The sequence below is a fragment of the Oncorhynchus nerka genome, linkage group LG24 (assembly GCF_034236695.1).
Source record: "Oncorhynchus nerka isolate Pitt River linkage group LG24, Oner_Uvic_2.0, whole genome shotgun sequence".
NCBI classification, from domain to species: Eukaryota; Metazoa; Chordata; class Actinopteri; order Salmoniformes; family Salmonidae; genus Oncorhynchus; species Oncorhynchus nerka.
Genome location: NC_088419.1, coordinates 31,298,472 through 31,311,235, shown reverse-complemented (window position 1 = coordinate 31,311,235; position 12,764 = coordinate 31,298,472). Strand labels below are relative to the sequence as shown.

At 46.3% G+C, this 12,764-nt stretch overlaps 1 protein-coding gene across 3 annotated transcripts; it reads right to left on the bottom strand.

The window, feature by feature from the left end:
• Positions 1-897: 897 nt before the first annotated feature.
• LOC115107851 (microtubule cross-linking factor 3-like) lies at positions 898-12,407 on the bottom strand. Of its 3 annotated transcripts, XM_029631533.2 has the most exons (9): positions 12,020-12,407; positions 11,067-11,291; positions 10,681-10,839; positions 10,530-10,598; positions 10,138-10,407; positions 9,567-9,941; positions 8,762-9,379; positions 8,237-8,550; positions 4,686-4,851 (listed from the first exon to the last, which is right to left on the bottom strand). In XM_029631533.2, the coding sequence occupies exons 1-8, from the start codon at positions 12,152-12,154 to the stop codon at positions 8,440-8,442; spliced, it is 1,962 nt and encodes a 653-aa protein (XP_029487393.1). In that variant the 5' UTR covers positions 12,155-12,407; the 3' UTR covers positions 4,686-4,851; positions 8,237-8,439. The 3 variants fall into 3 exon arrangements, with proteins under 3 accessions (XP_029487394.1, XP_029487395.1, XP_029487393.1); XM_029631534.2 differs by lacking the exons at positions 8,237-8,550; positions 8,762-9,379; positions 9,567-9,941; ... (3 more) ...; positions 11,067-11,291; positions 12,020-12,407 and adding exons at positions 898-1,860; positions 1,928-2,792; positions 2,943-3,052; positions 3,445-3,774; positions 6,618-7,081 and having other exon boundaries at positions 4,538-4,851; XM_029631535.2 differs by lacking the exons at positions 8,237-8,550; positions 8,762-9,379; positions 9,567-9,941; ... (3 more) ...; positions 11,067-11,291; positions 12,020-12,407 and adding exons at positions 898-1,860; positions 1,928-2,792; positions 2,943-3,025; positions 3,445-3,774; positions 6,618-7,081 and having other exon boundaries at positions 4,538-4,851.
• Positions 12,408-12,764: the final 357 nt, after the last annotated feature.

The following is a 12,764-nucleotide window of genomic DNA, read 5'->3' as shown; positions in this document are numbered from 1 at the left end:
TGTTTCCCATGTCTCATCATTATTCCCTGTGTATTTATACCTGTGTTTTCGGTCTGTTGCCAGTTTGTATTGTTCCATCAAGTCCTACTAGCGTGTTCCTGTGTTTCCTGTGCTCTAGTTTATGTTTTTCTTAGTCTTCCCAGTCTGTCTGTCCTGACCATGATCCTGCCTGCCGTCCTGTACCTGCCTGACTCTGATTTGGATTACGACCCTTTTCCTGCCTAGACTTACCTTTTGCCTGCCACTTGTACTATAATAAACTCTGAGACTCGTACTATCCGCCTCCTGTGTCTGCATCTGGGTCTTAGCCTGAGCCGTGATAATTAGAATCGTTCTTGCCATAATATGGACTTGGTCTTTTTCCAAATAGGGCTATCCTCTGTATACCTTGTCACAACACAACTGATTGTCTCAAATGCATTAAGAAGGAAAGAAATTCCACAAATTAACTTTACACAAGGCACAACTGTTCATTGAAATTCATTCCAGGTATATACCTCATGAAGCTGGTTGAGAGAATGCCAAGATTGTGCAAAGCTGTCATCAAGGCGAAGGGTATTTGAAGAATCTCAAATACAAAATATATTTTGATTTGTTTACCCCTTTTCTGCTTACTACATGATTCCATGTGTTATTTCATAGTTTTGATGTCTTCACTATCATTCTACATTGTAGAAAATAGTAAAAAATTAAGAAAAACCCTGTCCACACTGACTGGTACTGTATTTAAATATATTTCTGTTTTATTGAACCATATTCTGATATATTACTTTTTCAGTATGGGGTAAGCATGGTAGTGAATCTCTGTAGTGTTGGAAATGAAATTAGCTACACTCCGTCACCCCCAACCAATGAAATAAGTCATCAAACAAGACTTCTACAGATAGACGGAGTCAGTTTATTAAAGCACTGTCGTGTTTATTTATTATCAAGAGAGAAAAAAGGACAGCAGAAGCATTACATAGTCATAACTGTATGTCTTACTGTGGTTACTTGAACATTTTCAAATGTGTTATTTTGATAATATGACACAGTAAAACACACTATAGACAGTTATAGCATGTTGCTGCTGTGGTGACAGGACACGGCCAACTCGCTTTTAAAAACAAGCCGACATGGCACTCATTTGGATTGACACACACACACACACACACACACACACACACACACACACACACACACACACACACACACACACACACACACACACACACACACACACACACACACACAGGGACACGCACTCGCAAGTAAGGGGGCCATGCTGTATCGCAATATACACAGCCATCCAAAAATCATCAATAAAAAAGAAAGAGAAAACGAAACAATAGAAGGGAAGTAAAAGAGAGTGAAAGAAACCAAAAGTAAAGAAGTTTGGCACAGGAGAAAGGAAGGCCACAGTAACACTGGAGACTGAATAGGAGTCAACCATTTTGTTTCTTATATGTGTAAGTCATTCTAAGTAATCTCATAGAAAATCTCTTTAAAGCACTTTTTTTCAAGACGAATAGTATTTCCAGAGAGGGCAGACTATATCATCCGAGTCCTGTGGGGTTGAATTGGGGAGGGAGGCGGGGTTAAAAGGGGGTCGGGGAACGTGTCTCACATGATGGCAGTCTCGGTGTGGAGCAAATAGGAGCAGAAAGATTTCTGCTTTAGGGCGGGGCTTGGGGTTCTTGCAATGGGGCTAGGGGTGTGTGCCAAGGGGCTTGGGGCGCGGGACATTGGACCGGAGGGGGCAGAGATCAAGGCAGTGGGAGCACAGCTAGCCCACCTGGATGGAGGGCGTTGATTGGCTGGGCGGGCAGGACGAGAGAAGTTCAGTGACGGGGTTGCTGGGGACAACTCAGCTGGGCTCACCTGGAGAGAGACGATAAGAGTGGGTCAGATCAAGACTGTGTGTGTGTGTTTGCTATGCCTATCTCACCTTCTGTGTGTCATTTCTGTAGGCAGTCTTTGTGGCTCGGGGGCTAGAGTTGTACTCGTGCTCGATGTCCAGCATATCCAGTAGCTCAATGAGTCCATCGTCCTTATTCTGACCTGCAACTGGCCCTCCCCTCTGAATCCTCTGAGCTCCAACATGGGACCCACTCAAGTTCCTGTAGTCCAGTATGGGCTCCCTAGGCTGGTATGCAGGCCTCCTGGCCCTCTCCCCCTGGACCAGACCAATGTCGGTCTCTCTGTCTGCCCCTCCGAGGGCCTTTGCTTTGGCCTCGGTCCTCCTCTGACGCCCTGCCTGGGGTCCTTTAGGGTGAGCATAGCTACCCATTGAGGTGCCTCTACCCTCACCAAGCTGGCTCTCTCTCCTATAGTCTCTCACTGCCCCACCAGATCCTCGTTCTTTGCTGGGATCCATCTCCACTGTAAGCATGATGGAATCCGCCTGGCATTTCTGGGCAGGCAAGCGCCCAGGCACCCTGCTGCCACCCAGCTCTTTGCGCTGACAGACGGGGGTGGGGCACTTGTTCTCGATAGGCACCTGGTTGGTCACCACACCGGTGTCAGTGAGGGTTTTCCCCTCGTTCTTCTGGAGCATGGCCCCAAATTTCCTGAGGACCGAGGGGCTACCACATGTCTTGTCCCCAAGGGCCCCAGGGGAGTGGGACTTTCTGTCGAGGGCTGGGGAAGTCTCGGATGAGGCAACCTGGGAGGTGGAGCGGGGGGGTACGGGAGGGCCTTCTCTCTGTCTATGAGGGGGCTTGTTAAGGTCCCTGCAGGGGGAACTCTTTCTGTGTGACACTCTGTTCTTCCTGTTCTCAGCCTCCTCGTCCGCAAACCGCACCTGACCAATCCTAAAACAGATTAACAAGCAAATAACTCAATGAGTAAAATAGCTCAAATACAAAATCGTATAAGTGGATTTTGCTCTCTAAATGATCTTCTCTAAATGATCTTCTCTAAATGATCTCAGTATTAGTGAGGTCTGTGGACGTTCTTCTTACCTCTCATTCTCAACAGGCCTCCTCTTCATCGCATGCTGGTGCACAGACTGATCCTGGCTCCCTTTAGTGATCTCCTTCAGATGCTGAGAGAGAAGTGGGACAAGGGTTACCTGGGAGAGGAAATAATCAGTGATGTAGAATAGTGCAACTAGCAAAGATACAGTATATCAAATTCAGCTTTACAGCCACACTTATGCAATTTCCAGTGGAGTATTGAGACGTGCCAGTTATATGTAATTTATTTAAATGTTTATTACTGAAAACAACCCTGCTTAGAGCCCTCAAAGGTTTGAAGACTTGAAGTGAACACTATAGGTATAATAAATATGGAGGTGGCCCCATCTAGTCTTCCAATGAGCTAAGTGGAGTTTCTACCATATTGCTTCCACCTATCAGATTTTTTCGGATCTGCAAACACCAATGGGGTGAGACATAGGGTAAAGGTTATTTTTTGGACGGGGCTGCCTATCAACTTTAATCCTTAGTTACTGTAGCTACTCACATTGTTGAGAGCTGAGTTGGTCTTCCAGGTCTTTCCGTGACCATGTCCAAGATAACCCTGCAACAAGTCTTCAAGTTCCACCGCACCGTTGCAATTTGGATAATAGCCACCAATCTGATGGTTGACAGGTTCGCCGTAACCATTGGGGCCTTGACTACAACCGTTGCTACAGTGATTTGGCACTACAACAGCTCTTGGGTGGTCCTTGGTTCTGTTGCTATGGCTGCCAGGCCGGTCACAGAAGCCATTGTCATGGTGCATCCTATCATTTTTGCCGTTGCCCATGGTGACATAATTTCCCCCTCTACGAGCCTGCACCTCATTGTAAAGCTGAAATATGAGCATAAACATTATAATGATCAAACACCTACCGTCACAACGTGAACACAAGTTGGAATAGTTGTATTCACCAGTTAAGACTAATTATTTACACTTACAACTTAGGCGTGTTCCAAAACCCAATATACATACAGATACAAGACCGTATGTACACAAAACAAGTCTGTACCTACAACAATGTCAACCTTGTTTACGCAATCCATATAACCATCCCGAAATAGTTACACGACCCAACTATTTTTATAATCTACACATTTGTTATGTCAGTTGGAGTGAGCGTGTGCTTTGCTTCGCTATTTGAAGCTTTAATGCATTCACCACTATGATCTTTCAGTGTTCTGACTGTCTGTCAGCACATCACAGTTTAATTAGCTTGTTAACATCTGTCTGTAATCATTACTCCAAAGGGGACATGGGGTCTCAAAAAGGGGTGTGGCTCCAACAGTGTATTATAACACACACACACACACACACACACACACACACACACACACACACACACACACAAGCAGTTAAACACTCTTCAGAGAAGACCAAGGGTGCGGGACGAGAAAGACACTCTCTCAAAGTGAAAATGTTCACACTACTGATACCCCATTTCAGGTAATGTTACTCTACCTAGGATCTTGTTTGACTATGTCAGAACTGTGCTTGAGTATGTTGGACCATGTTTGGACTATCCCATGTATTTGGATGATGTTTTACTTTATTTTAGACCTTGATGGAACGCATCTGACCATGGTTGACCCCTCACCTCCTCTATCTTCCTCTGCATGTCCTGCAGCTGGTCCTCCCATTCCTGCATCTCTGAGTCGAAGCTGTCCAGAAGCTCCCCCCTCTCTGTTCCCCAGCCCCGCCCAGCCTGCTCCAGACCGCGCTGAAGTTCGGTGGCCGCCATTTTGGGCCGCTTCCTGCAGCAACTTTTTACTTCCTGTCACAACTTTCTTTTCTTCCACCAACAACTTCTTCTTCCTTCTTCTGTTTAAACTTCCTAACTTCCTTTCTTTTTCAACTTCCTAGCTGTTTGTCTTTAAGGGGTCACCAAGGTGTGGAAATGTTAGAGGAACACTGCAAAGGAAGAGAGGATGATTATTGTGGACAATAAGACATGGGAGAACTAGAGGACATTAGTCATGTGGACATCCACCAGTAAACAAATGGACTCAAAAGGTCTAGTCCCCGTGGACATTCTACCTGCCCCCCCCACCTTGCCTGCTACTCCCCATGGACATTCTACCTGCTACCCCCCCCACCTTGCCTGCTACTCCCCATGGACATTCTACCTGCTACCCCCCACCTTGCCTGCTACTCCCCATGGACATTCTACCTGCTACCCCCCCCCACCTTGCCTGCTACTCCCCATGGACATTCTACCTGCTACCCCCCACCTTGCCTGCTACTCCCCGTGGACATTCTTTCTCCTGCTGCCCCCCCCAAAAGGCTATACTCTACCCCCACTCCAATTACATTCATCACAATTGCAGTTGTAAATATGTACTTTTCTATTTTTATTTCACTCAATGGTAATGCTACTGCTCCCCCGATGGTCATTCCACCTCCCTCCCTCAACAGTCTATACTTTGCCTCCACCCCAATGGTCATTTCTTTTCTAATCACTGCCACAGCTGTTATGTATGTAGTGCTATTTATATTTATATTGTTTTTATTACTATTTTAATTATTTGATTTCACTAGTCCTGCATGTTGGAGCTGGAAGCCTAAGATTTGTACTGTACCCTGCAATCACACCTGGAACCCTGACTTTTACACAGTCTGAATCTAATCTGAATAAATACACATTTTGTGGATTTCCTGGAAAGATTCAAAGCATTTTGGGCTCTGTATTCCCAGCCATATTTCATTGTCATTTAAAGATACCTTTGTGACACGTGCCTGGTGTAGTGTGACAACCTCACTATTTGGCTGTTGGTCACTATCCTCTCTGCTCCAACCCTTCGCTCTGTCCTTCCCAATTTTCTATAATGGAACTTTGGAAACCTTCCAATTACAGCCATGACCCGTTTTAATGAGCACATATGCCCCATTTTTCAAAAGTGGGGTGTATCTCGAATAGAACCCCCGTAACTATTCAACACGTACAGGTTACCCGCATGACGCATTTCTTCTAGCCTTCAGTCACACTTTGCGAACAATGGAAACGTGTGCCCTCCGTGTCACCGCTAAACGATAAATTCATTTCGCACTCGGCTGCATGCTGCATGGCCAACTCACCTCGAGAAAATTGGCCATAATGCTGTATACGGGCGCGTATTGGCTTGGCTTAAACGGTTTCCCGTAGGCCTATCGCTGCATTGATTTATTACAGTACATCAGGTCATTTTAGAAGGCCGATGGTTTGCTATCACCGAATGTTATATATTACGTGCGTTTACCACCTCGAAAGTACCCGAACACCAACCAGTCATCGTGTGATGTAAGAGTACGGACATGTTAATAATACAAACCTGTAACTATGCATCGAGAAGTTGGAGAGGGATAGAGAGAGAAAGAGCGAGAAAGACTAAATACGCAAGGCGTGTGTTTTAAATATTAATAGGCCTATAGTAAATAAATTCCCACATGACCAAATGTAGCCTATTTAGTGGTGCGTAAAAGAAAAAGCACCAAAGGGGAGGCACAGGTTGATCAAATGTGACCCAATAGATCAATCCCACAGTGGATCTGCAATGTTATATTTTACTACTTGTCCTTATTAAGTTTTTGTCCAATTATTGTAAGAAACCCAAGTTGTAGAGATGCGTAAAACAAAACTTAATGGAACTCTCCATATCCATAAAATACATTTAAATATGAACTTCTTCATGTGGCCTTACCTGGCTGTTCAATATTCTCCTTGACGATTTTATTGTTAATCGCTGAGGATATATCGCAGTGGCAGATAATGAATCCCGATTTCAGTCTAGCCAAGGCATTCACCGTGAATTTCCTGAGATCCTCTGTTTGCCCGGTGGCGGCTGCGCTTCAACGGCTCCAGAGTCAGTCCCCTTGTCGCGAAATACTCGCTTTTGTGCCTCTGTTCTATTACGTAAAGTCCCGCGGATTGGATTTTACAGGAACCCTCTATTGTCAAGCCTGGGCAGGGTTATGTCCAGAGCAGGCACCTTTTTTCAGGGTAAACAACTTCTGTTCCAGAGGGGGACCCAGGCTTTATAGTGCACCTCGTATTTACGTCGCATCACTGGAGCCAAGATCAAGTATCTTAATGTCAAATTTATTCCAGCATTTGAGGTCTCGATGGGAGGACTGTCGTCACTCGCATCCTATCTATAATTAAAAAGCAATGTAGAGAGGGAAACTGTTTACATAGCTATTTCAGCTGCCGAGCTCTGAGCCAATAGGCACTCCTGTTGCTACTCCGCTTTGGGGTGCTTGGCAGATTTCGTTTTGTGACTCCAAACTACTCTTATTTGTTTACAATTTTGATTGCCAAAATGTAGCATATATGTGACACCTGCGCTAACATAATTTTAATTTGTTTTTGTTTTTCTCGAAAAACTTTATATCTGGTACTTTACTCCAATTTCACTACTATTTTATAGTTTATTTATTTGGACATTGCTGTTGATAAAGGTTGCACAATATCATCGCGCGCGTCATGCGACCACCATTAGGTTCTGACCCAAATAGTTCACTGACATGATGGACACTTGTCGACATAAACAGTGTGTTGTGAAAGGCATCTGATAGCTCAAAACCAAAATATATTTAGTGTGGATAGGAACGTGGGAATCCTCAGACTATGAGCCAATTTATGCTTGATTCGAAAATGTGGTTGGAGGCGCCATAAGGATGGTGTGATGCAGTTGTGATGCCTCCAGAGCCACGCCATGCCTCTCTCAAATGTTGTAACAATGCAGAGGGCTCCATATAGCTCCGCATTGAAGCGCAAGAAGTACGAATGCCCTGACTTCTGCAGAGTCCGTATCAAATAGTTAGGGCAGGGTTTGACAAAATCGGTTTTCCGGTGCACCTTTTGGTTTTTGCCCTAACACTTCACAGATGATTTAAATAATTAACTATCAAGCAAGCTTCGATAATTTGAATCAGCTATGTAGTGTTAGGACAAACATCGTGCACCCCTTGGGAGTCCCGAGGACTGAGTTTGGGAAACAGTGAGTTAAAGGGCAAACATCCTTCGTTTGCATTGTCGCGGTCCACGCTGTACAGGTGCTGAATCGGAATTCTGATTGTCGCTGGCCATGGTTCTGAATCACCACTATTTACCTTGTTTGTTTAAAATCTGATCTTTTACACTTTTGTAAGCAATGAGGAGGAACCTCCACCTTTCCTATCAGATTGTAGATCTACATTTCTTATATACTACCACATGGTGGTGGTCTACCTGTAGGCTACAACATTTCTTTGCAGGTAGGGACTATGGCTATAGGATTTGATTCTGGAATTGGGCAAAACAGGTGTTATGCTAACTCACCTTTTCTTGGGGGTGATGAAGGAAGTTGTGGGTGTTGGGAAAAGTAGTCTCCAGTGTTGAACCTAAGCATATATCCTGTTATGTGACTGTGACCTGTGCTTGAAGAGGGAGGCTCCTGTTCGGTGACCTTGGCAACAAATGTTTAAAAAAATAACACAAACAAACAAACAAAGGATGTGGCTATGCTATTGAGGGAGGCGGGATCACAGGACGAAGAAAAGGGTAAACAGAAAGACAAGTTTAAAGATGGTGGCATAGGAGTGGGAGGAGAATAAGACTAGAATGAGGATGAGTAAAATGATGGGCTGAAACATCTGGGCAGAGGATGAACAGAACACGAGTGTCAACGGAGGAGAAACGAGAGGGAAAATAGGGTCAGAGAAAGAAGGAGAATAAAGTCAGCAGAATATTCAATGGTGACGGACGAGTGAAGAGACTATGCTGATACAGCCAAACAGGTATGGTCAAGTCTACATCTCTTTAATTAAGAAACACACAGAAAAACACATGCACACACACACTTACCGACAGTGGTTCCTCCTCCCTGTCCTCAGGTTTGGGCACCTCCAGTCTGTCTATGAAGCCCTGTAGCTCCTTCCTGAAGGCCTTCATCTGGGCATTGATCCTGTACAGCAGCTCATGCTCCCTGATCCTCCCACCCTCCTCCTCCTCCTCACCCCGCCCATACAGGTCGCTGTTGGAAACGTACACCCGTGCCTCTGCGATTATAGTTGCCGTGTCGGCGATGAGCCGGTCGATGGTCCTGCCAAGACGCTCCGCCTCCACTCGAATGTCAATCATCTGCTGGCGATCCTGTAGGTTGCGGGGCAGGAAGCGGGCGGCGGTCTCAGGGGGTGGGGTATAGAGACCCCGAGTAGGCGTGAGGCAGCGGGTTTGGTTCCGCACCTCGTCCGAGTCACTCTCCCCGCCCACTGGGCCCTCGCGTTTGCGGTGCGGGGGCTGGAGGCGAGAGGAGGAGTCATCATCGCTTTCGCGGCGCCCGCTTGGTCCGATCCCTCCTGCGTCACTTTCTGCATCGCTGTCCCGAGGGCTGATGCCCCCCCTTAGGGCCAGGTGGGAGGCCAGGTCGTAGCGCTGCATGTTGGAGAGCAGAACACGCTTCTCATACTGCAGCTGCATCACCTGGGAGAGAGAATAGAACTGTCTGAATGAGGCATGATATGTTTATGACGTTTGATCTTTGTTTTCTTCTTTGATTCCAGCGATATCTTTTTGTTTACCATATTGTCTGCACAGCCATTTTGATTTTCAATATAAGTTAAAGGTTACGGAAATAAACTAGAAAAACAAATGTGGAAGACCGACTCACCTTCCCACTGAGATCATTAATCTGTAGCCGGGCCGTCTTCAGTTCCTCCTGCAGTGCCTCTGCCTTCTCCGAACATACTCCTCCTGCCGCCACTCCTCCATGCCTTGCCCCTCCCTCGTGGGTCCCGGCCTTAAACCTGAGCTTGTTGAGTTCTCCCGTCACTCTCTTGTTGTGATCTTCAGCGTCGGCCAGGTTCCTCCTCAGGAGCTCTGCTTCGTCCTCCACCAGCTGCAGCTGCTGCCTCACCTCTGTCATAGCCTCCCCATGGCCCCGGCCCGCCCCCATCCCACCCACAGCCCCCCCACCGGACCCGCCTTCTCCCTCCCCTTCACCCCTGAGGTCATCCAGCTCCGCCCTCAGACCCCGGTTCTCCACCTGGAAACACATGACATGAAGACGGATTGGTCAGTTATGTTATGAATCACTATCTTCCTCTCTCTGTAGGCACCTTCTGAGCAGAACAGGCAGAAATGCTTGGAACAGTTGTGTTCCCTTGTGCAAACTTATTTCCTGGTCTCTTTCATGTCATAACCTACATCAAACACTCTGCATCACATCCTGTGTCTCTCACCTCCAGCTCCACGATCTTCCTCCCCAGGATGTTAGCCTCCTCCTCCACCAGGCGCAGACGCAGCTTCAGCTCGGACTCACGGGTGGTGGGGGGTCCCCAGGCCTCACCCTTGGGGTGGGGGCTGTCCAGGTCCCCATAGAAGGAGCGGTACTTCTGTAGCTCCGTCTCCAGCCGGTCCTTCTCCTTGTCGATCTTAGCTGTCTTCTTCCTCAACAATACAGCCTCTTCCTTGATGAAGGCCAGCTGGCACTTGAGATCATCGTTGTCATCCTGAGAGAAGGGGAATTGGAAGGAAGATAATGCAGTTCTGATGTACAGGAGACAACTCTCGCTCGTGTTTGGAAAAAACACTTTTTATTGTTTTATAAAAGCATTTCATGGTGATCCCTCACCTCTGTTGGGGTCTGGGCAGACTTCTTGTCTGACTTTTGGACCTCCTTGCTTCCTCTTCTCTTCTGAGACTGTTGGGAATTGAATAACGAGTATTACAGCAAAATATGTGCTGTATAGATTGTATAATCTATTGTGGGTGAGTGTTCTTACCTCCTTGACTTTGTCCAGCTCATTCTGAAGGGCCTGTTTGGTCACCTCCACCTCGATGAGTTTCTGCCTCAGTTTCTCATTCTCGTCCTCTGTCTTTGTACGTTTCTCCTCCACATTCTCCAACTCATGGTGCAGTCTCACAGACACATCCTTCGCTACCTGCATTAAACAGAATCAGGGACATTGATTTAAGTTGATTGAATTAATTATGGCGGTGAATGGACAGTGCATTAAGCAACTAATAAAATTAGTTTCAACATCAAGCCTACCAACACACGCACGCACGCACGCACGCACACACACACACACACACACACACACACACACACACACACACACACACACACACACACACATACACACACACATACACACTCCCTCCCTACCTTCAAGTCCTGCTCCAGGCTCCTCAGTAGTTCCTCGTCGATCTCTCCCGTCTGGGCATAGCGCAGCTTCTTCCTCTCAGCCTTCCTCAGCCGGTACTGGAGGATCCGGCAGTTCTTATTGGCTCGCTCCAGCTCGCGTCTCATTTCCTGCAGCTGGCACGTGTCCTCCTCGTAGAAGGTGTCACGCATCTCGTCCATCTCCGTCCTCATCTCCTCGATCTCCATCTGGAACATCAATATGAGTGATCAGCCAATCAGACACTGTTAGCCAACAGGGGGCGTGGGCTCACGCTTCAGCATTATTGGTGTTGTTGGAGTGTTTAGGTCCTCTGAAGATGATGTAATTGAATAGGGACAAGCTAATCTGAACCGATTAATATTCATTATTATGTTAATCAATGAACAGAAGTAGGCTAAACACAGGATGGTGCCATTCATTGTTCTTAATAGGGAAGAGGGGTTTGCCTTGTAGCTATAGGGCAACCTAAATCATTAAGCTTTCACAAGCATCAATAACAAACCAAGGGAACTAAGCACATTTCTACATGAGTTCTTTGCAAATGTTACAGAAAGAATAACAACTGTTCACTTAGCCTACCCAATTGGCTAAAAAATATGCTTGCTTCATTGTATCAACATACAGTTTTCCAGTATATCTCTAATAATAAACCTCGGGGAATATGCATGGAATATTAATAATATCTCAGTTGCAGTGTTATCATCAAACACGAAATAAGCCTACCTTTTCACTTATGCTAATATATATATTCATATATACATATATATACATGATTACATTGGAATATATGAGCATATGTTAGTAATGCCAATTTTGGGGAATAGGCCTGAATTCAATCTCAAACAAAAAAGTGGCCTACCAGTTCAGTTACTGGATCTGCAAAAACATTGTGTTTGTATACATTGAATGTTATTGAATGTCAGTGATGCCAAACCTTTAGATCTTCATTCTCATCCACCAGTCTCTCCAATTCGTCCTCAAGGCCCTCATCTTGCTGTGTCACGAACTCCGCCTCTATGGTCCCGATAGACCGCTCCGGCTCGGCCTCGGCGCTGTCAGCCGTGTGCATCTTGCTGATGCTTCTCTTCAGTTTCTTATGTAGGTGGAAGTGCAGAGTTCAGTCTGCAAGCAACCCTCTCTCCACAGACTAAGGCCCGGCCCACAGCCCACGTATTCCCCTCTTCTGTCCCTGCAGTAGCCCGCTGAAGCTTTCACCGACTCCCCTCCCAGCTTCTTCGTTTTCCCTTTCACCAAACACGCGGTGCTGGAGCCGGTATGACCCAATATGTTGGGAAGACAGGCCTTTGAGGCAGGGATACACCTAACGACGAACTACGGGTTTGAGAATCTGGTGAAATATCTCCTCTGTATCTTATTTTCTGCTACGACGAACTACGGGTTTGAGAATCTGGTGAAATATCTCCCCTGTATCTTCTTCTCTGCTTCGACGAACTACGGGTTTGATAATCTGGTGAAATATCTCCTCTGTATCTTCTTCTCTGCTAGCATCCGCCCTGTTGGCATTGCCAGCATCCGTTTCAGCACCATCTGGGTAAACAGCTGCAACGTAGCATCTCTCGATCTCCTCCCTCACGACAGCGGCCCTAAGCCCCTCGTTTACTACCTTATTCCTCGATCCTCCTTTTGAAACTATATTTTTGGATCTGCTGGAGGATTTT

Excerpts from the sequence above, each read along its gene's own strand:
- LOC115107851 (XM_029631533.2), bottom strand. The coding sequence starts at position 12,154 with ATGCACACGGCTGACAGCGCCGAGGCCGAGCCGGAGCGGTCTATCGGG. Across the intron at positions 11,292-12,019 it reads ATGAGAATGAAGATCTAAAG|ATGGAGATCGAGGAGATGAG; the intron begins GTTTGGCATCAC and ends TTGATGTTCCAG. Across the intron at positions 8,551-8,761 it reads GGGAGGAGGAACCACTGTCG|ATGTTTCAGCCCATCATTTT; the intron begins GTAAGTGTGTGT and ends TCCTCTGCCCAG.